This window comes from Hippopotamus amphibius, chromosome 8 (genome assembly GCF_030028045.1).
Source record: "Hippopotamus amphibius kiboko isolate mHipAmp2 chromosome 8, mHipAmp2.hap2, whole genome shotgun sequence".
Classification (NCBI taxonomy): Eukaryota; Metazoa; Chordata; class Mammalia; order Artiodactyla; family Hippopotamidae; genus Hippopotamus; species Hippopotamus amphibius.
The window spans coordinates 146,707,845-146,730,891 of NC_080193.1; the positions used below are offsets into that span (position 1 = coordinate 146,707,845).

General features: G+C 49.0%; 2 protein-coding genes across 19 annotated transcripts in view; one reads left to right on the forward strand and one right to left on the reverse strand.

Annotated features, from left to right (window-relative positions):
• The window catches only part of SNED1 (sushi, nidogen and EGF like domains 1), a 76,287-nt gene extending 62,107 nt beyond the window's left edge, over window positions 1–14,180 (forward strand). The window contains exons 28-32 of one of the 6 annotated variants that reach the window (XM_057744416.1): window positions 4,016–4,228; window positions 4,893–4,983; window positions 11,278–11,358; window positions 12,284–12,321; window positions 14,046–14,180. In XM_057744416.1, the coding sequence (XP_057600399.1) occupies window positions 4,016–4,228; window positions 4,893–4,983; window positions 11,278–11,358; window positions 12,284–12,320 (422 nt within the window). In that variant the 3' untranslated portion in view covers window position 12,321; window positions 14,046–14,180. The remainder of the gene's footprint in view (window positions 1–4,015; window positions 4,229–4,892; window positions 4,984–11,277; window positions 11,359–12,283; window positions 12,322–14,045) is intronic. The other 5 variants (XM_057744417.1, XM_057744419.1, XM_057744420.1 and 2 more) reach the window with 5 other exon arrangements.
• On the reverse strand, window positions 1,771–22,792 carry MTERF4 (mitochondrial transcription termination factor 4). Of its 13 annotated transcripts, none has more exons than XR_009055036.1 (6): window positions 22,729–22,792; window positions 21,232–21,715; window positions 19,354–19,538; window positions 18,308–18,693; window positions 16,534–16,607; window positions 13,515–14,110 (listed from the first exon to the last, which is right to left on the reverse strand). XR_009055036.1 is itself a non-coding variant. In XM_057744440.1 (5 exons), the coding sequence occupies exons 1-4, from the start codon at window positions 22,747–22,749 to the stop codon at window positions 18,340–18,342; spliced, it is 1,044 nt and encodes a 347-aa protein (XP_057600423.1). In that variant the 5' UTR covers window positions 22,750–22,792; the 3' UTR covers window positions 1,771–2,889; window positions 18,308–18,339. The 13 variants fall into 13 exon arrangements, 7 of the variants coding, with proteins under 7 accessions (XP_057600423.1, XP_057600425.1, XP_057600426.1 ...); XR_009055035.1 differs by lacking the exon at window positions 13,515–14,110 and adding an exon at window positions 14,140–15,588; XR_009055033.1 differs by lacking the exon at window positions 13,515–14,110 and adding exons at window positions 14,140–15,588; window positions 15,710–15,823 and having other exon boundaries at window positions 16,534–18,693.
• Window positions 22,793–23,047: the final 255 nt, after the last annotated feature.

Sequence of the window (23,047 nt, forward strand, 5' to 3'; positions counted from 1 at the left end):
TGACACACACACACACACACAAAAGCTTAAAATTTGAAAACAAACAAGTAAATTTATTTACCATGTTGATGGCATAACCACACAGGGGGGAAAAAAGCATCACTTCAAGTGATTTTTTAAATATTTTTATTTATTTATTTATTTATTGGCTGTGTTGGGTCTTTGTTGCCATGTGCAGGTTTTCTCTAGTTGCGGGGAGCAGGGACTACTCTTTGTTGTGGTGCGCGGGCTTCTCAACTCGGTGGCTTCTCTTGTTGTGGAGCACGGGCTCTAGGCACGTGGGCTTCAGTAGTTTGGCATGTAGGCTCAGTAGTTGTGGCTCGCGGGCTCTAGAGCACAGACAGTAGTTGTGGCGCACGGGCTTAGTTGCTCTGCTGCATGTGGGATCTTCCTGGACCAGGGATAGAACCCACGTCCCCTGCATTGGCAGGTGGATTCTTAACCACTGCACCACCAGGGAAGTCCCTTCTAGTGGTTTTAAAAACAGCATTCTGACTGTTAACATCTAGTGGGATATATTCTAAGGGTAAAAAGAACTGCCAAGGGATTTTACACTATACTCAGTGATCTTAATGTGACTGAGTTGGCCAAAAGGTTCATTTGTTTTTTTCCATAAAATGGCTCTAATAGCACTTAGTTGTCTTTAACTTCAAAACCATTTTGTTAGACTGTATGTGACAGCATCATATCGGCATGCTTATCAAACCTGGTGAATTTTTCTGTAGCCATTTTAATATTGAAGATGGAAGAAAAAAAGCTACATTTTTGGCATATTATGCTCTATGATTTCAAGAAAGGTAAAAATGCAACTGAAACACACAAAAAAAGATTTGTGCAGTGTATGGAGAAGATGCTGTGACTGATCAAACCTGTCAAAAGTGGTTTGCGAAGTTTCATGCTGGAGATTTCTCACTGGACGATGCTCCAGGGCTGGGTAGACCAGTTGAAGCTGACAGCGATCAAATCCAGACTTTAACTGAGAACAATCACCATCATACCACACGGGAGACAGCCAACATACTCAAAATATCCACATCAATCGTTGACAATCATTTGCACCGGTTTCGTTATGTTAATCGCTTTGATGTTTGGGTTCCACCTAACTTAAGTGAAAAAAACCTTGACTGTATTTCCACATGCAATTGAAATGAAAACATTCTGTTTTTAAAACAAATTGTGACAGGCGATGAAAAGTGGATTCTGCACAATAATTTGGAATGGAAGAGATCGTGGGGCAAGTGAAATGAACCACCACCGACCACACCATAGGCCGGTCTTCATCCAAAGAAGGTGATGTTGTGTATATGGTGGGATTGGAAGGGAGTCCTCTATTATGAGCTCCTTCCGGAAAACTGAACGATTATTCCAACAAGTACTGCTCCCAGTCAGACCAACTGAAAGCAGCACTCGACAAAAAGCATCCAGAATTAGTAAACAGATAACACATAATCTTCCATCAGGATAACGCAAGACTGCATGTTTCTTTGATGACCAGGCAAAAACTGTTACAGCTTGGCTGGGAAGTTCTGATTCATCCGCCGTATTCACCAGACATTGCACCTTAGAATTTTCCATTTATTTCGGTCTTTACAAAATTCTCTTAATGGAAAAAATTTTAATTCCCTGGAAGACTGTAAAAGGGACCTGAAACAAAAAGCCTTTGCTCAAAAAGATAAAAAGTTTTGGGAAGATGGAATTATGAAGTTGCCTGAAAAATGGCAGGAGGTAGTGGAACAAAAGGGTGAATATGTTGTTCAATAAAGGTCTTGGTGAACATGAAAAATGTGTCTTTTATTTTTACTTAAAAACCAAAGGCACGTTTTGGCCAACCCAATATTTTTAAACTATTACATGTACATTGTGGGATAAAGAAAACAACTGTTAATGCCACAAAGATTTTCAGCATAAAGAGATACAATATAAAAATCAAAGACGTAAAACCCCTGCTTTTCTTTTTATATAACTGTTCATTTGAACTGGAAATACTGGAGTAAACTCATAATTTGTTCATTTTTATTTTTTAAATCTAATTTCCTACTTCTGTCTCCTGAAAAGACCTGCAGCACTGACCCATCTTAACAATGAGCACTTGATCCCTGTGGACTCTAGATACCATTCTCCACTAAAAGGAACCAGGGCTCTTTGGAGAAATGGCTTATTCCAAGGCTGAGGCAGAACACGGACAAAATAAGCCCAGGACATGGGAATTCCTTGGCAGTCCAGTGGTTAGGACTCTGAGATTTTGCTGACCAAGGCCCGGGTTCCATCCCTGGTCACGGAACCAAGATCCCGCAAACAGTGCGGTGCAGCCTTATGGAAAAAAAAAAATTGCCCAGGACATTCTTGTAAAAAAGCAAGCAAGCTTTCAAAAACAACTAGGATTGTGTCTAAAGGGTACAGGAGCCAACCTGAAAGGGCTCCCACTGGCCAAAGATGGGGTAATTTGAGCATGAAAACTAATGACAGCAACAGACCAAAACCCAACAAAACAAATACACACGAGTCCACCAGGCCATAATGACGCTCAAAAAGAAAGCGCTTGCTGGGGGGCCAGCTCACTCGAAGTGCAAACAGAGGGAAGAAGGGAGCTGTAGCTGGCCTTGCCTGTATGGACTGTAGTTCAGGGCAACCAAGCGGTAGATGAAGGAAAGCAGGTCTTCAGCGCAGACTCCCCAGCTAGTGAAGGCAGAGGAGTGACAAGTGGAGTTAGACATGATCCTAGTGAGAGATCAGGGACCTATATGACCGCTCAAGCCATCAGGTGCAGAGCCTAAGAGGACTTTACTCTGGATTCGTCAGGCTGCCGGCACTGAACCAGTGATCCATCCTCACATCATGAAAACCAAATGCCGAGACATCTGGTGTAGCCGAAGGGCGCACGACCACCACCTGTGAAGCAGCCAAAGCAAAGCAGAGACCATGTGAGCCTGGATCCTACTAAGTCCCTTTCTGAAGGACCCGTTTACGGGAAACACGGGGGAGGGGTGAGTTACTGCTGTAAGTCAGATCCAGAGGATGGGAATTCCACAGGACAAGTGACCTCATTTCTTCAACAAATCCAGAGGGGAAGAAAGGTACATTAATTGATTGAAAGAGACTTGAGACACATCGAACAGGCAATGCGAATCTTTATGAATCTGAATTAGACGGGACCAACTCTAAGAGACAAGTTTAAAGATGATCAGGGAAGTTTGAAGACAAACTGTGACTTCTTGTGATATTAAGGACTACTGCTAATTTTGTAATAATAGTATTGTGGTTATGTGAAAAGTTTTTAAGTCTTTATGTATTAGATACTTGCTGACGTACTTACAGGTGAAATGGTTTCTGTGAAATGCTTTGAAATGCTTCCACTACAAAAAGAAAGGCAGGTGGAAAGCTGGAAAGAGACGAAACAAGATTGGCAGAATGTTAATACACCTCCCCCAAGAGGAGGCTGCCAAGGAGGGGAGGGGAAGAGGCTGGATCAGACGTGGAGGGGAGTGCTGGACGCGGGGGGGTAGGCACAGTGCATTCTAAGGCGGGAAGGGGCCCGGTCTGGCCCTCCCGAGCCGCGCCGCCGACCCGCCTGCCTCTGGCTCCCGCAGCGTGAAGAGGATGCTGTCGGGAGGCAGAGCGCGGCCCACGGGCACAGAGTCCTGCACAGAGGCTGCCTGGAGGTGGGACGTGGGGACGAACAGGTGGCTTGGGGACAGACGCTAGAGGATGAGGGCTCTCAAGGGTTGGCCTCTGTCTTCCAAGTAGAAGCCCTGTGCAGGGGGGCAAAGTCAGCGGAAATGTGGGGCAGGGGGCACAGGCCAGGGCAGAGTGGAGAGTCTCTCCTGAAGGCGACCAGAGTGCAGCCGTGATCTAAGCTGTGAGCTGAGGCTCCTCTGCCGTGGTGTGACAGCTCCGCACCGAGAGTCCCAGCAAAATCTCTCCAGCCGTGCTCCCTCCCTCCCCCCCGCAAGGTAATGGAGTCAGGGCCGGGCACACTGAGGCCAGTCTCTGGCCTCCACTCTCTGACCACCCCTAGGGCCCACTGGTGTTGCGGACAGCACGAGGTGGCAGCCGAGCGGTGCTACCAGGCCTTCCTGTGGCCCGAGACGAACCGCTCATGGCCTGTTTGCAGATGCCCCTGGGAACTGTTCAGAAAACCCCTGTCAGAACGGAGGCACCTGCGTGCCCGGTGAGGATGCCCACCGCTGTGACTGCAGCCCGGGGTTCAAAGGCAGACACTGTGAGCTCGGTAAGTTTGGAACTGCTCCCCTTGCCTGCCGGGGTCACCAGGGCCGGGGCCTGGCCTCGAGATGCTTGTGATGGCAGGCTCTGACGGCACTGCTGGGCCCGGGGTGGGTGTGCCACAAGGACCTCCATGAGGTGCCGGGACAGAGGCCTCGCCACAGTGCCCCGGACCTCCAAGGGCCCAGGCAGGGAGGCTGGCAGGCAGGGAGCCCCTGGGCCTCCCACTGCCCCAAAGCCCTAGGGTGAGAGGTGCTGCCCAGATAATTGGGGGGTCTGGGGACAGTCACAGGGACACAGAAAGACAGCCACTCCCCAGGGAGGGGGGAGGAGCGGACGCTTTTGGCTTGGGGACCAAACAAGGTGGTAGGAGGGAAAAAGGCCATGGGCCTCCCCCAGACTTCTGGACGGAGGACAAGAGGCGGGTGGACAGACGTTCCCATGCCAGCCACACAGCCCTGAGGCCCGTCAGGCCCAGAGACTCCAGCGAGCCCAGAGGGAAGCCAGCCTGCAGGCTCCCAGGACCCCATCTCAGAGCAGTGCCCACAGTCACTGAGCAGCCCCGGGGACAGGGGCCCCGGCTCAGGAAGCGGCTGGGGCAGCACCGCGGACCCACAGTGGCTGCAGGAAGGGGCTGACCAGGTCCTCGAGCTTCTTTTCCTCTGTGCCAGCAGCCTGTAGAAAAGTGCCCCAGCCATGCACGCGGCTGTTCTCGGAGACAAAGTCCTTTCCAGTCTGGGAAGGAGGCGTCTGTCACCACGTGTAAGTCCCTCTCCTGCGCCTTCACGTCTGTAGTGTGTTCCTGACCCTGAAGTGCTTCCACCCCGTCCTCACAGGCCCCTGGGGTCTAGCAGTCGTGGCACGGAGGGGCTAGCTTTGACCACCCATCCCCTGCACGTGACAAATTAGGAAACTGAGGCAAAAGGGCTGAGAAAGTTGCCTGAGGCTGTGCAGCTGCAGGCAGAGCCAAGAGGGACCTGGGAAGCGGCATCCCCTGCTCCCACCCTCGGGCCTCCCTCCCTCACGCGCTGGAGCCTATCGGCCTCCCTGCCCTGGACGGCGGGCCCACATGCAGAGATTCCAGGAAGCGCCACTCCTCTCCTCAGCACAGGAGACCTCGAGTCTTGGTTCTGCCGTGAGTTCCTGACACAGCCCTGGGCAAGTCACTGGTGCCTCGGTTTCCCCATCTGTAAGATGGGCTGTGGAGGGAGTTTGCCGGGCTTACCTCTCAGGACCTTTCTTGCTGACACGGTGACTCCACGGGTCACACTGACAACCTACTTAGTCCACAAATACGGACGAGCACCCCCGTGTGCCAGGCGTGGCTGGGGACACTCAGCACACATCAGACGCGTCCTGACATTCTAGCTGAGGGAGACAGTACGAGAGGCACAAGTTTCTCCCGCGGTGTTTTACATGGTGGCAGGTGCTAAAGGACGGAGGAAATGAACACGCGGGGCCAGGAGAGCCGGGCTGGGGGGCGGCTGCAGCATTCAGCTGGGTGTCGGGAAGCCTCACAGAAAAGGTGACGTGAACAGACGTGGGGGGGTGGGTATCTGAGGGAAGAACGGTCCAGTCATAGTGTATCTGTTGCCAAGGCCCTAAAGCAGGAGGCCGCCTGCCCCGCTAAGGAGCAGCAGGGCCAGCAGGGCTGGAGCCGAGTGAGCGAGGGGCCGTGGGGGGTGGCCCTGGAGACCCTTGGAAGGAGCCTGCACGTGTCCTCCGTGAAGTGGGGAGCTGCTGAAGGACACTGAGCAGGAGTGACGTGTGGCACGTGTAAAGACCACGGGAGGGGATGTACGCAGGCAGGACAGAAACGTGCCTTGAGCCCGGACGTGCAGCCAGCGTGACACGCAGCAGGGATACGCCGGAGGCACCGAGCTGCACAGGGACTTGGGAACCTAGGTCTACAAGCCCCTGGATCTGGAGTCTGTGGAATGGCAGTCCGAAACCCCAGTGCCTGTGTCTTCCCACTGTGCCAGTCACACCAGGGCCTGGGGCGACCGCAGAGTACCCGACGGGGAGGGTCCCGCACTTGCCCACAGCTTTCAACCTATCGCATCTGAAAGTGACTTCCTTGTATTTAGCACATGTGAGGGTCTTGTCGTGCAGCCACTCTGACACTGCTGGTTTTATGGGAGTGTTTAGACCATTTATATGTTAATGAAATGATTGATGTGATTGGGTTTAAATCTAACATGATTTCTTTTCTATTTGTCCCATCTTTGTTACTTTTTTTCTCTTTTCCTGACTACTTTTGGATTATTTTTTAGGATTCTATTTTACCTCTACTGTTGACTCACTGATATACTTCTTTGGTTTAGTTTTTTTAGTGGTTGCTCTGGGATTTAAAATACGCATCTTCAACTGATCACAGTCTACCCTGAATGACAGCACAACCTCAGTATCATGGAAGACACGACAGCAAGCTTCTCCTTCCCCTTACTGTCTGTGCCAGACGTTTTACCTCCACACATGCTATGAACCACACAGTGTGTCACTTCTGCTCTCAACAGACTACTATCTCTTTTGAAAATGTCGAAAGTCTTTTGATTTACTTAGATGTATACCATTTCCAGCACTCTTCATTCCTTCGTGCAGATCTAAGATCCCATCTGGTACCATTTACCTTGGCCTAAAGAGCTCGCTGCAACACTTCTTATGGAGCAGGTCTGCTGGTGATGAATTCTCTTTGCTTTTGTTTCTCTGAAAAGGCTTTTATTTCACCTTCACCTTCAAAGGACACATTTGCTGAACACGAGCTTTGGTGGATAATTGTGGATTTTCTTTGAGCACTTCAAAGAGGTGTCTTCCAGCTTGCAGTTTCAGATGGGAAATTTTCAGTCATTCTTATTCTTGTTCCACTGTATGTAATGTGGTCCCCATCCCCTCTGGCTGCTTTTAGGTTTTCTCTTTATTACTGTTTTGGGGAAATATAATTATGATGGGCTATGGTTACATACGTGGTTTTTACTCTCTGGAATTTGTTAAGCTTCTTGTATCTCTGGGGCTTTAGCTTTCAACAAATGTGGAAAATTTTAGCCATTACTTCTTCAAACACTTTTTCCGTCCATCCATTTCCCTCTTCTGCTGGGACTCCAATTAAGCATGTGGTAGACTGATACTATCCCACAGGTCACTGAGGCTTTTTTTTTTTTTTTTTATTCTTTTTTCTCTTTACTTCATTTTGGATAGATTCTATTGCTGTGTCTTCAAGTTCACTGATCTTTTCTTCTGCAGTGTCTACCTACCATTAATCCCATTCAGAAAACTTTTCATTTCAGATATTGTTTTATCACCTCTAGAAGTTCCGTTTAGTTCTTTGAGCCACCACTTCTTGCATTATGTTTATATTTCCTTTACATCACTGAACACGTGGAGCAAATTTATAACAAATGTCTGCTATTTCAGTCACTGCTCTCACTTCTGGATGTGTTTCTATTCAATTTTTTTTCCTGTTTATGGATCACATTTTCATGATTCTTTGATTGATAATCTTGTAAGTTTTCTGTTGGAATGTTAGACATTATAAGCTTTATGTTACTGACTGTTGCAATTTTCTTTGGTATTCTTTTCAAGAATGTTGGGATTTTCTGTTTTGTTTTTAATCTTTTTTATTGAAGTATAGTTGATTTACAATATTACATTAATTTCCTGTGTACAGCATAGTGATTCTGTATTGGGGGAGGGTTGGGGGGGTTTTTGTTTGCTTTTGCAGATTATACTCCATTATAGGTTATCACAAGATTTTGGATATAATTCCCTGTGCTATACAGTAAATCCCTGTTGCTTATCTATTTTATGTATAGTAGTTTGTATCTGTTAATCCCACGCTCCTAATTTATCCCTCCCCCTGCCACCTCTCCCCTTTGGTAATCATAAGTTTTCTGTGTTTGTGAGTCTGTTTCTGTTTGGTATAGAGACCCATCTGTACTGATATTATTTTTTAGATTCCACATATAAATGATATCATATTGTATTTGTCTTTCTCTGATACTTCATTAAGCAAAATATTCCCTAGGTCCATCCATGTTGCTGCAAATGGGACTATTTTGTTCTTTTTTATGGCTGAGTAATATTCTATCAGATATATGTTCCACATATTCTTAAGACAATCATCTGTTGATGGGCACTTGGGTTGTTTCCAAGTCTTGGCTATCGTAAATAGTGCTGCTGTGAACGTTGGGGTGCATGTATCTTTTTGAATTAGTGTTTTCCTTTTTTCTGGATATATACCCAAGGAGTGGAATTGCTGGATCATATGGTAACCCTATTTTTAGTATTTTAAGGAATCTTCATACTATTCTCCATAGTGGCTGCACCAATTTACATTCCCACCAACAGTGTAGGAAGGTTACCTTTTTTTTTTCCACACCCTCTCCAGAGTTTCTTATTTGTAGACTTTTTGATGATAGCCATTCTGATTGGTGTGAGGTGATACCTCATTGCAGTTCCGATTTGCATTTCTCTAATAATTAGCAATGTGGAGCATTTTTTCATGTGCCTGTTAGCCATCTATATGTCCTCTTTGGGAAAATGGCTATTTATGTCTTCTGCCCATTTTCTGATTGGGTTGTCTTTTTGTTGTTGAGTTGTATGAGCTATTTGTATGTTTTGGAAATTAAGCCCCTGCGGGTCACACTGCTTGCAAATATTTTCTCCCATTACCTACGTTGTCTTTTTGTTTTATTGATGGTTTCCTTTGCTGTGCAAAAGCTTCTAAGTTTGACTAGGTCCCATTTGTTTATGTTTGCTTTTATTTCTTCTGCCTTGGGAGACTGATCTAAGAAAATATTACTACGATTTATGTGAAAGACCGTTATGCCTATGTTCTCTTCTAGGGGTTTTATAGTGTCATGTCTTACATTTAAGTCTTTAAACCTTTTTGAGTTTATTTTTGTATGTGGTGTGAGGGAATGTTCTAATTTTACTGATTTATATGGAGCTGTCCAGCTTTTCCAACAACACTTGTTTGTTAAAGAGACTTTTTGCCATTATATATTCGTTTCCTTTTTCATAGATTAATTGACCATAGATGTATGAATTTATTTATTTATTTCTGGGTGCTCTATTCTGTTCCACTGATTTATATGTACACTTTTGTGCCAACACTACCCTGTTTTGATTACTGTAGCTTTGTAGTATAGTCTGAAGTCTGGAAGCATTATATCTCCAGCTTTGTTCATTTTTCTCAGGATTGCTTGGCAATTCATAGTCTTTTGGGGTTTCATACAAATTTTAGGATTATTTGTTCTAGTTCTGTGAAAAATGTCACATGTCTTTTGATAAGGATCACATTAAATCTACAGTTTGTTTTGGGTAGTATGGCCATTTTAATAATATTAATCCTTCCAGTCCAAGAGCACGGGATATCTTTCCATTTCTTTGAATCATCTTCAGTTTCCTTTATCAATGTTTTATAGTTTTCAGCATACAGGTATTTCACCTCCTTGGTTAAGTTTATTCCTAGGTTGTTGTTTTGTTTTGTTTTTTACGTGATTTTAAGCACAATTTCTTTTTAACTTTCTCTTTCTGATATTTCATTATTAGTGTAAAGAAACACAACAGATTTCTGTATATTAATCTTGTATCCTGCTACCATGCTGAATTCATTTACTAGTTCTAATAGTTTTTGTGTGGAAACTTTGGTGTTCTCTATATAGAGTATCATGCCATCTGCAAATAGTGACAGTTTTACCTCTTCCCTTCCAATTTGGATACCTTTTCTTTCTTTTTCTTGTCGGATTGCTGTGCCTGGGATTTCCAATACTGTGTTGAATAGAAGCGGTGAGAGTGGGCATCCTTGTCTTGTTCCTTTATTTTTGTTTTTTTGGGGTTTTTGCAAGCAGTTTAGATGGATCCTTTAGAAGCTTTATCATAGCCTTTGTTCTTTTTTTTAAGTTTTTGGCCTCACCCCACAGCATGTGGGATCTTAGTTCCCCAAACAGGGGTTGAACCCGTACCTCCTGCATTGGAAGGCAGAGTCTTAACCACTGGACTGCTGGGGAAGTCCTCTGCCCCACTTTTAAGGCAAGGCCATTTTGGGGTTTCTGTTTCTCTGGAGCAGCTTACTGTTAACCCATATCTCTCCGCTCTGGGAATGGCCCAGCTCCTCAGCAGCTCTTCACTGGCATCTTTATTCACCCTATGCACACACAGCTTAATGTTCAAGGGGACCGCTCTCCAGGTCTCTGAGGCTCTTCCTCTGCACAGCTCCCTCCTCTCCATACTCTGACCTACGAGTTCCAGCTGTCTCTGCCTCCCCAATTTTACTCTCTGTTTCACCAACTCAATGTAACCACTGCCTGGATTCCCCCCAACCCACAACAGTCCAAAAAGGGCCTCCAGGCTGAATTCCAGGACAATCAGAGCTCATCTTGTTCCCCTTCTCTCCAGGTCACAGTCTTGCACTGTCTGTCTTCTAACATCTGAAAAGACTTATTTCCTATATCTTGTCCAGTTCTCTAGTTGTTCACATGTGGAAGTTAATTCCAGATCCTGTTACTGCCTGATGCTGGAAATGGAAGTCTTAGCTAAGGCTTTAGATCCTATAGGCTCTCCTAGACTGAGCGCGTGAGTTGGAGTTTTACCCACGGAACCCCCTGGATCTCTCTCAAACAGCTCTGACATTTCAAAAGCTTTACCAAGAGTCAAACACTTTCTCATTCATTATTCTCTACAAACCTGTGACAGAGGCATACAGGCAATTCCCATTTCATATGAGACTTAAGCTCCAGAGATGTGCTCAGAGTACACTAGCTAATACATGGGAGGCAGGGCTAGGAGTCAGGTCTCCTGTTCTACACCGCCCACATCTAATGCCTGCATCTCCAAGGCTTCTCTATCAACTGCCCATAAGAGTGTGGTCATACTGTCTCAAGGCTCTGAGGCCAAGTAGCCTGTCTCAAGACGTCTTTGAAATAGAACATTGGTTATTTATTAATAGCCTTTCCTCAGACAGCTGCACAGTTAGCTGTAGGTTCGTGTAGCCCAGGTGAAGGGGCTGGGCAACACTGCGCTCAGTTTCTGGCTTCACAGAGCTTTCTTGTGACGCAGGTATAAAAGAGTCTACAAAGTGCACCCAGACACCTGCTTCAAAGAGAGCTGTGAGAGCACCCGCACCAGAACCCCAGACAGGTGTGTCTCAGGGAGGAGGCCTGTGCCGTGCCCTGCGGGTGGTCACAGGGGCCAAGGTGGCCCTGGTGACTGGGGCTGTGGGAAGCCACAGGCCCACGGCTGAGCCAGGTTGCCAAGATATGCAGCCCAGCTATGCTAAGGAATTGTGTGCCCATATGTGTACATGTGAGCACATACAGATGGGTATAGCTGGGCATGGTGGGTGCTGGTGGGGTCACAGAGTGGGTGCTGGGGAGGGCGCACGGTGAGTGCTCTGGGGAGGTTACAAGGTGGTTGCCAGGAAGGTCACGGTGGATGCTGGGTGGGGGGTCACGGGACGGGTGCTAGAGGGAGGTCAAGTGGTGGTGCTGGGGGGTCACTCTGGTTTTGCGCGTTCACACAGAACCCGGCACTAGCGCTGGGCAGTGTTACTGACAGGCCCAATTACATGAATACACTAAATCTCCACTTACTTTGTATTCACTCTCACCCACACTCAAAGTAGTCACAGAATTATTATATAACGCGCTGCCTGAATACAGACAGCAGAGTCCAAACCTCAGTCACACTCTCCGTAGGCCAATCAGTCACTACACGCACTGGGTCTCGCGTTTCTGAGTCAAGGGAAAACCCACACTGCTGCCCGACCCGGGGGCATCACCCGTCTCTTGTGCCCCGCAACCCCTTTCACTCTCCCCAGCTGGACTCACGCCCAGCCAGGCGGCCTTCCTCATCACTCCACACCTCCTACCCCAAGCCAGGTGGGCACACACAGACTAAAATGCTGATCTCCGTGTCAGCATCTTGCTACCCGCATTCCCCAAACTGGAACGCATGTGCGCTAAAGACAAGACAGGATCACAGCAGGCAGCCTGGGCCCAGGACGCTGCAGGGTTGCAGGGACACAATTTCTTTTTCATAAACCACATTTCTCTAACTATTTCAGGAAACAAAGTAGCAGTCCTACACTGAAGATATCTTAAGGTAGGATCCAATGGCCGGCAGAGCTACTGGGAAGTCTGAGGGGGCAACCCTGCCAGCACTTGGCCCTCGGGGCGGGGGTGGAGCTCTGAGAAGAAAGCTCAGTGTGTGCTCTGTCATAAACGCACACCAGAAGGTTTCAGAACTCCCTAAGGGGGTTAAAATGGGTGAGAAAAATAATACTTAAGGCCTCCCATAGACATAAACTTGGTACACATACATCGAATCCCACTCCATCTCAACAGGGCAGAGAAACCCCTTCCCCGGTCCCCAGCAACGGCAACGGAGGGGGCGGGTGAGCTCTTAGAGGGGTGAAGACCACCTGCACCTGGAGGGAGGTGGGACTGACGGGCTGCTGGAAGGGCAGGCGAGGGGAGACAGTGGGAAGGCCTGGGATGCCAGGAGACAGAGGAATTCTGGGAGGGCTTCCCAGGCCCTGGAAATGGCAGTCCACTGGGGAAAGGATGTGTGGCCTCAATCACATGACTCTGGGGAAGTCCTGAGACTCTCCTCTGGGAGAGTGCCAGTGAACACAGGAACCCGAAGCATTCAGAACCCTGAAATGAGACACCTCCTGACACTATTCTTGTCTAATCCAGCATTTCCCAACCTCTTTTGGCAATTCAACCCCACGCGACGCCCACCTCCCCACACACACCCTCTGTGGAAGCATTCACGACAGTTTGGAAGATACTGGGCTGACCCCCAGAGACCCAATTTGTTACCCGCGTGACGCCCACCCGGGAGGGAAAGAGGCATTCTGCCTGGCCCCGCACAGCTCACCCCTCGAGCTCCATAAAGGAGCCTAGAAGCCCGTCTTCCCGGTGGTGAGGAGAGGCGTGAGGCAGCGGGTGCCAAGCAGCTTCACAAACAGGCTACCTCTCCTCACAAGGCGGAGGAGACTGAGGGAGAACCGTTACTCAGAGACCTTTACAAACAACCAGGAGCAAAAGAGCTTTGAAGGTATAAGCCGACACGGAAGCAGAACGTTCACCAACCAAGCAGGGAAGGCGGAGGCTGGGATCCATGGGTCGGGCAGCCGTATGTGGGAGATGGGTAACCTCGGGCAGGCGTCCTGTTCCCCTCAGAAGTCCCGCATCACTCCCACTCCCCCGCCCCCCTCCACGTACCCAAAACACACATTCCAAGGCTTGCAAGCAATTCACCACCCACAGATATAATTTGGGTGTGAAGTATTTATTGCAGTAAGTCACCTGAAAGATGATATATATTTTTTTAACTCATTCAACAAATCCATTTCTATAAAAACAAATCAGAAACCCTCAACTAATTATTAAATTATCAAATACTGGCTTTTAGGATACCCATTCTTAAAATAACGGAGAAATCACAAATAAGCAGGAAACATTCACACACACGCCCAGACACACACCCAAGAATAAAGTGCAAGAACTCACTTCAATTGAGAGAGACAGGGAACAGCCCATGCCTTTGGAGAAAAGATCCAAGGTGTCACCAAATGAAGGGGGAACAGCCTGCAGATTTCAGAGTTAAGCTGCAATGCTGCCCAAATGTCCCCAACACCAGGGGGATACAGTCAGTCCTGCACAAGCCTCCCCTCCCCCAGCCACGTGAGAGGGAACAAACCCCACAGCTGAGGTGGCAAGCACTTCGGGTCCTCTGGGGGCAGCCGGGAGCCGCCACTGTACTGAGGAACAGGCACTACCATCCTCCTCCTCACGCCCCAATTTCTTTTCTCATCCAAGGATTCCGGATGCTCTTGTTATGCTCCATCAACCTCACGAGTTTCTAAAGCCCAGGAAGACGAGGTCTACAATCGGATTGAAAACAAGGTCCTGGCTGGAGTCAGTGCTCTGATGGGCTCCTCTCCTCCGGCCTCTGGAAGACAGATGGCCAGGCCGGGCAAGCACCAGCCACCTCCTTGCCCAGCCACAGCCAGGCAGACCTCCGGGACAGGACCCACACCTGACAGCCCAAGCTGCGGTCTTCCAAGGGGCCGCCTGCACCACGGTGAATGCCTACCCACGGCATACACGGTGGCCCTGGCTGAGCAAGGCTGTCTGCCAGGAATGCTTCTGCAACTTTCAGAAACCAGTTCTCAGACTCCAAAGTCAGAGAAAGAATTCTTCCTTTGAGAACTAACAACCAAACTGAGAAGGAACTGCTAGCAACAGCTTCCAGAGCAGAGATGGTGGGGCTGGGAGGCAGGGGCAGAGATGAGGCCACACTGGAAGCACTTCACCCAGTTCTCCTCCGCCAGCAGGTCACTTAGCCGATGGCTGGCAGGCTACTGATCCACCGTATGGACCAGCTGACTTTGAGAGAGAAAATGGTAACGGACACTAAGATGGAATTTAGACACTTTTTACCGGCACCCTCTTCTGTAAAGGCCAGACAGCATTCTTGTCTTTGCGGACTGTGGCACTACGACAGTACTCAGCTCTGCAGTTGCAGCACAAATGCAACCACAGGCATGTGACTGAAGAGGTGCGGCTGGGTTCCAATAAAACTTTATTTACAAACACAGGTGGGGCCAAGTTGGCCATGGGCCACACTGGACTAACCCCTGGTCTCTGAGGTCATAGACTTTGGCCTATCCCGTGGATAACAAGTCCCACCAAGGCACCAAAGACCTCCAGGGTTGCATGGAAACCTCAAGGGGTTCAAACCCCACTGAGATAGCCAAGGCAGCACCTTTCCCAAGTACAGCGAGGCTCCTCCCACAAGCCTGACAGCAATGGAGGTGCACAGCTGAGGCCGGCCAGACGAGATGCTGGTTAAGGTTTCTCTTCATCCGTGACTCAAAGAACACTGTTTGGGGCTATGGAGCGTCTTCCACACGCTCCTTCTTCACAAGCAGACCACCGCGTCATCCTGACACCCCAGCTCTCCAGCACGCTTCTAACCAGGGCTCACTTCTCCCTGCAGATGAGATGAAAACCAAGGAAACCAACCCCACCTCGTAGCGTGTGGAGTATTTTGACAGCTGACCCAAACTGGAACTCAGGCCCCTGTGCGTCTTCCACTGACTCTGCCCTGAGTCAGCATTACAGTCACAGAAAGGGCTCCTTCCTTTCATCGTTTATAAAAAAAATTTTTATAGAGTTATATTTTAGGCTTTTTATTTTTATTAAAGTTCTGTGTGCATATGTCTGTGTATTATGCAGTCTGTCATTTTCAGCAGGGAGGAACCGTCACTTGGAGACGCCTCTACCGTACTCCAGGAGGTCCCCAGTGTCCAAGGCCCGCCTGGAGAAGATGGCTGGGAGCGGTCCAGGGGCTCCGACACTGGGAGACGCGAGAGAAAACCACATACGTGAACACGTACTGCTGACCTGTGCTGTGGCACCGGGACGTGTCACTGTGCCTCTGTGTAAGCTACAGCGTCGCGAGCAAATGGCAAGATCACCTGATATCACTGGAATGCACACGAAACTCTCTGCCGCCGTACTGATGACCTCAAGCCCCTCAGCCACGAGGCAAATGTAACATGTTCCAGTCTTTAGCTTAGAAGCCTTTGTTTCTACAAGAAACCATCTACTGAATCCTAAGCTTGGTGCTGTGTTTTCTTATGATTAACCCATTTTGATGTTTTATAAATTAAACATCTAGTAAAGACTTCCTGATGCTAAAGGAACTATAATTCATCCTTGAAATGTTACAAACGAGCCACTGCTTTTTTCCACATGGCTCCTTCTTAAAACTCTAATGTCTTCCTTGGAAACACTCAAAGTCCACCCAAAGAGATCAGTAACAATACAATCAGAAAACTGTCAGAGGCATACACACTTCCGTGTCGCAAAGAAAGGAGCAATCAGCAATCGCCGAGTTAGCCTGTGCTAATCAAAACTTGGATCAACTAACCATGTAATCGAGCTTAGATTTAAGATTCTGTTAGTCCCGACTAGGGAGCACAAGAGCAATACCCTAGGTTCCAGGGACAGAGCCGGCCACCCGGAGGCCACAAAACACAAGAGTAAATGAAAAATAAAATCTCTTCACTTTCAAATAATTCTGCCATGGCCAAGAAAGACAGTAAAGACAAAACCTCCCTTTTCCCCTTGCACACAGGCTGACACGGGTGCAAATGAGGAAAGCTACGCGGCACCGCGCTGCTCTCACATCAGCCATCCCAACAGGCGAGGGCTCCACCCCATGCCAGCCAGCCTCCAGCACCTCCCTGGGCTAAGACGCCTGCCACCAGCCAACCACTGCCACCGGAGTCAGACTCACGTGTGGAGGGGTTCACTAAGCTACTGTTCTTTTGCAAAAAATGTTTCTCTTTGCAGTCATGCTCGAATATGAACCTGGAGAAAGAAAAAGCATGCACACTTCAGTGCCAAATCCCCCACATAAAATGCAGCTCAAATCTACCAACAGTATCCCAGTACAGAGGGGAGAGGAACTCTCTTTAAAAATGAGCTCTTCAGGGCTTCCTAGGTGGCGCAGTGGTTAAGAATCTGCCTGCCAATGCAGAGGTCATGGGTTCGATCCCAGCTCCAGGAAGATTCCACATGCCGCGGAGCAACTAAGCCCGTGTGCAAAAAAAAAAAAAATGAGCTCTTCAATTTGCTTTTAAATAAAAGAGAAACAACAAATGTAAGCCCATTTAAAATCTCAAGTTCTCACGAATCAACACAGTTGCGTTTTGCTAGATGAGGCCTCAGATCAGAGTCTGAGCCTCGGCACTGCTGCCCTCTGGGCTGGCACATCCTGTTGTGGGCCTGTCCTGTGGCTGCAGGATGTTTAACAGCAGCCCTGGCCTTGACCCACTAGACCCCAATTGCACATGCTCCTGGTCCTAACAACCGGAAATGTCCCCAGATGTTGCTCGATGTTCCCTGCAGTCCAGCTCACCCTCAGGTGAGAACCGCTGCCTGATGAGATTTACATGGTCTCTGCAAGAAAAACAAGGCAAAGCACCAGGAGTCTCACGTGGCCGTTAAAATGCTGCAAAGACCTGTGTTGGGCACATCACCAAAAATGTCTTCTGCAGCATCAGTCTTATGCCAGTTCCCCCGCCAAAGAAGGGATCCCCAGAATGTTCTAAGAACCTCCCGTCCTCTCACCCCACAGAGCTCGTGCCATCAGGGCTGGACCTCCACCTCAGAGATGACCCCTGGCTTACATCCAAGTCCATTCCCCAACCCCACCTCTTCAAGTCGCTCCTCAGACCCACTGGCCTCCCCAGGGGCCCTTCCACCACCTCTGGTGTCATGGAGAGCTCCCTGAATTGAAACCAAGCCCAGACCCACGGCCCTGGCTCCAGGCCCCGCCCTCCCCATGACCCTGGCAGGTGCTCTTTCTCCTCTGGTCTCAGAAGCCCCAGCTGCACCAGGTCCTGGCTCGCTCCACGTCAGCACTCCACAGCTGCCGGAGACGTCAGGTCTGGACATGACCCCCTGGGCCTGAGCTGGCACAAAAGCAAATTCCCCCAGAGGTCAGAGTCAGGGCCTGTTCTTCACAAAAATGCAAAAAGTGCCCCCACACTTTGCTGGCACTAAGAAGCTGTGCAGAGCAAAACCATACATCACTAATCAACTCCCTTTCACCCTGCTGTACACTGAATGCAATCACAAAGCAATAAGATATTTCTGAATTAAAACCAGGAGTGTGTTTGTGGAAAACCTGCTACTTGTTTTCATAAAATAAAGTGCTATGATGTACTAAAACCTCACTGTCTTCTTTTAACGTTGTCTTTGTCACTAGAAGGATGTAAAATGACTCCTGAATGAGAAGAAATATCCCCTACACTGTCACAGAATTGTCACCAACACCGATGACAGAGGAAAAGTCAGCCTTTTATTCGGGATGGAAGTGGGCCCACCACACAGGACCTGACAGCAGCAGATCAAACCAATGCATGTGCTGCTTAGTTTGGCCTGTCTACTTCTCAGGTGATTTCCAGTAATTTTTCATCAAAAGACCAGCTGGAGAATGAAAAATAACCTGAGAAGATCCAAGTGAAGTCCCCAAAAGCTCTGAGAAAATTAAAATATCCTCTGACCTCTCTGGACTCTTTTCACTCCAGTCCGTGCATCACAGCTCCTGCTCCTCCTCCTCCAGCTCCTGCTCCTCCTCCTCCTCCAGACTTTCCTCGTCAGCCATGCAGCCCTCAGACTCCTCCTCCTCCCTGGCCAAGAGTTTCTTAAAAACCTCAAACTCCTCAGCAGAAGAGCAGGCTGTCCTGGCCAGAAACTCAGCTTCCGAAACTCTAAGAATGTCCTTGAGTAACGGGTTGGACACCTGTGTCTGCCCCTTCTTGTCGGGGGTCTGGTACCGGCCCAGGCGCTCCAGGAACAAGTGCCTCTGCTTGGTCTTGGTCATGGAATACTGCAGGAAGTCGGTCCGCACCACATCCACATGTTTAATCCCCATCCTGAAATAGGCATACTGGAGACACAGACACAGTTAGGAAGCACAGGGGCAGGAAGCTTTGAAGGTTCCTAAGGCACAGTAAACTGAACTGTCCAACAGCACGCAGAGAGATCTGCCTAATTAACGACAGCAGAACACTACAACCCCCGAACCCTGTATGGTGGCTGACAGCTTTCAAAGCATCTTCAAATTCATATCGAAAAAAATGTAGCAGAAATAAAGGGCAGGAGGAGAAATTAAGTTCTATTTTTCTTCATGGGGTAAGGAAAACTATGAGTATGGAAAAAATAGGCAAAAAATTCAGAAAACACCTAGGATTTGACCTAAGCCATCATAATCGTTACCAAAACATTAGGGCGACCTTCACAATTATGTTTCTAAGATCAACATGCAAAATAGGTTCTCAAGATAGGAAGGTTCTAGCTATTTTTAAATTAGGTATTTCAAGCGAAGACCTCATTTGGACCTGGGTCACCCATTATTAATGGCAGAAAAGTTGCAAAAGAAGTTTTATCTGTAGTAAACAAGTGAAAGAACCAAAACTGAATTCTCTTTGGCTGGCGTGAGCAAAGAAGGCCTAAGCCTTTCACCTCGGCCACTCGCCCCTTCAGGTCAGGTGATGCTGACTGTGCTGGAAAACTTGCTGTTACTAATCACTCCATCAGCCATTCTCACCTGGAATTTGTATTCCAGTTCACCAGGGTCCTCTCGAAGAACATAGGGGCATCTGTGCAAAATCTCAGTGACTTGCTTTACCGTGAAAAGGCACTTCTCCTTGAGAACCCCAACAATGACCTCAATGTCCCGCTGACGCATGGTGAAAATTTCAGGGCAACAGTAAAGCACCCTCTTTAATTTCCCTAAAGAACATAAAAAAGGGCAAGTACGTAATTTTAGGATATTCCAGAAACCCAGAGGGCCAACCACACCCAATTGAAGCCAGAATTTAAAAAACAAACAAGGATCCTCTCCGCCCCAGAAGGAGTGCCAGCTTCAAATACACCTTCCCAGAAGCACTGTGGAAATGGGAGGGGCCAGAGCAGCGCACCTCCCCACAGACTCCCTCCACTCCTCAGACTCACTAACCCTCCCTCCTGGTGCGGAGAGGCCTCTATCTGGCCTTCCAGCTGCAAGGCACCTACTTCACGTTCTAGGTCGCCTCTTACCCTCCTCACCTAGAAGACGTTCACACTGGAAAGGTAAGACAGTAAGATAGGATAGTAGCTTCCCCCATGTTGGGGCTCTGGGTTCTTGTTTCCTTCTATAATAAAATAGTCCTTGAAACATTCACAACCAATTATTCTTAAGACCTACGAGCCTGAACTCAATGAAAAGATGTTCCACGATCACAATTAACACAATAACAACAAGAATCATGACGCACAACCACAGAGACTCATCTCCTGCTTGGTGGGGGCCATGTATTTCATCCACACAGAGGCACTTCTGAGGGACAGAAGCCCTACTAATAACTGCACTAGGACAAGTGGTATAAACTGAAACTATCCCAGGCAAATTGGGACATACGGACTTCCTATAGATAACTGAGTAAAATTTACCTAGAAACTCAAAACCACTTACTTAAACCATTAATTAAAATCTTCCTGACAGCTGAGTCAATCAGTGTCCTGATAAACCATGTCAGGAATGAATTTCAGGAGTTTAGTCTTTATCTTTGCAGCTTAAGGCCATGCTGAGCTTGCTAATTTATAATCACAGCACATAAGGTGTTAAGTTTCACCTTTTAGATTACACTGCAATAGGTAGCCTGTTAAGAGAAACACACGCCAGTACCTTCTGCTCATCTTCTAGAGAAGAAGGCCTGCAGAGATCCTCTGAAACATGGACTCCCAAGCCTCTTCTCCCCCTCCCCCGCCCCAACAATATTTCACCAGCAAGAGTTAAAAATGAACAAAATGGTGGAATTCCTCTGGTCAATGCGGGCGGGGGTCCTTGGAGAGCCTCATGCACCCCCACCCTCCTCTTCCAGAAGGCCCATAAAGAGATCTAATGAACTTCTAGGATTCTTCGGGCGTGAATCCTGCAGGGGTGGGGACGGTGGCTGGGGGGGAACGGTCATTCCACCAGTGTCCCAGGAATCTGGGAGGATCTCATGTTCCACAGTAAACCGAGACACCTGACTGGAATCCAAGCCTCTACAGGGAACTTTGTAAGCTCTGGCTTCACATGACACAGACACGAAGCACTAAGCCCACCCCAAGTCAACGTAAACATCAAAGGGCACATACACACACATAAACCAACAGCACATGCTGACACACGCTGGGCACACACCACGTGCCCACCACCATCCTAGATGCCAGGCTCCCACAGGGAACACTCCAGACAAGAGTCCAGGTCCGTCACTGAATTGCCCCCTCCCTCCTGCAATGCCCTCTGCAGAGGTCACTCTGCTTCCTCACCTCCAAGCCAAACGACACATTCCTCTCAAGGACTCTTCCCCCAGAAGCCTCTGCAAATCCACCTCACCAGGCTATCCGTTCCCAGCTCTGACTCCTCAGCACTACGTATAAAACCTATGCCTCCTCGTACCTTCTCCAAGCCCCAGCTTGCGCAGGTAACTGGAGCGCTTCTTCATTTGCATTACAGGCAGTTTCAGTAACTGAGGACTTTTCTTCAAGGCCACACACACAGATTCTGGATTCAGACCCAGGAGTATTAACTCTGAAATGATGTCCAGCAGCTGTTGAGGGTGGGTACCTGGCTGTATGCTGAACAGTTCATGAACGTGGACATCACTGAAACCCATGTCCAGGAGGGAACTGACGATCTTCTCTCGCTCCACAGGAGTCCTCTGCTTCTCAAGGAGGCACTGAATCAGCCCCGTCCTGTGCTCTGGTTCCTGTGCACACTTTTGGGGTTCAACAAAGGACGACTTCTCAAGGCCCCCTCCATTGGAGGCTGTCGTCAGCGTACGCAAGAAAAAAGCAGTCGTCCTTTTCTGTTCTCCAAGCTGAGGAGTCTGCCTAGCAATGAGGGCCCAGGTGAGGGCGATCCGGCGGTGCCAATCAAAGACCTGCAAGACACAGCCCCCAAAGGGAATGAATGCCTCACCACTCCAATGTAATGGACACCGCAAGATTTTTGAGAAGGTAGTTAGTGCCTTGGTCCTACACAAACACTGTTTTTACAAGCAATCTGTAAAGTCATAACGGAACTTAGAAAGCCTACAGAGAAGTTCATGTATAGAGAACAGAGTATTGCATGGAGCACAAAGATTAGCTTTTGCTGCTGTAACTGAAGGGACAGGGTCAAGCAGGGACGGTGGGGGGGGACTATTTCAAGGCCACCAGGTAAAGTATGCCGGGGGGGGGGCGTGGGGGGGGTCCTCCACCTGTTCAGTGTCTGGGGGGGCCTGCAAATTCAGCTGACAGATGAACAGGAAGGGAAAAAAGCTTATTTATATACATACGACGGCTCACAAGAGGTGGCTCCCTAAGCGGCTAGAGGTAGGGGCTAACTTGATGGGGCAGGAGGCTTCCTGGGAAGAACAAATGGGAAGCCAGAAAGTTTGTGATAACGTTCGTTTAGCTAGATACAAGCGGTCTTCCCTCTTTTTTTTTCCCTCATGGCCGTAAAACTCCCCAGGAGAAAGGATCCCCCCCAGAAGCTGCTGCTTTTAGTGAGATGAGGGCTTCTTTCTGTATCTGCTGAGCTTCAAACGACTGTACTTTCCATGCCGACTGGGGCCCGAAAACTCTGGACCTCATACGAGTCTCCAGACCCATGTACTCAATTCATTCCACAAAAGGGATCCTGCTAGCCTGTCAGCAAACCGCACAGAGCTCCCGCCTACTTCCCGGCTCCTGACGGTTCAGGCCCAAACCCCCCGGCACGCGCGCCTCCCGCCTCCCGCCTCCCGCTCGCCCTGTCATCCAGCCGCGGGGGCGGCCCGGCGCCGGCGGGGCAAGAGTGGGCGCGAGCCTCTCTGGCGGAGCGCAGGGCGCCACGGGTCGAGGAGCGGCACCAGGGCGGCGCGCGCCGGCCTCCGCGACCCGCCAGGAGCCCAGGCACGCGACAGCCCCTCACCTGCCGGCCCAGCGCCGCCATATCGCGGAGGCGGTGACAGCGCCGCCGACGCCGGAAGCCGCGCTCTCCCGGCTCCGCCGCTTCCGCCCTCCGGGCACGCCGCTTCCGCCCTCCCCCTCGCAAGCGCGAGCGCGCGGAAAGCGGTTCCGCCCGGCTCTTCACATGTTTCTGGCGCTGGGCGGGTTTTGGGGGCCGCGCGCCGCCCGCCGCCGGGTTCCTGCTTCCTAGAGCTCTCGGTTAGCGCAACAGGTGAACAGCTCCTTCCCCATACGTTCGCTCCCCATCACCTTAAAATCCCTCCTAAGAGTGAAGGTGAGAG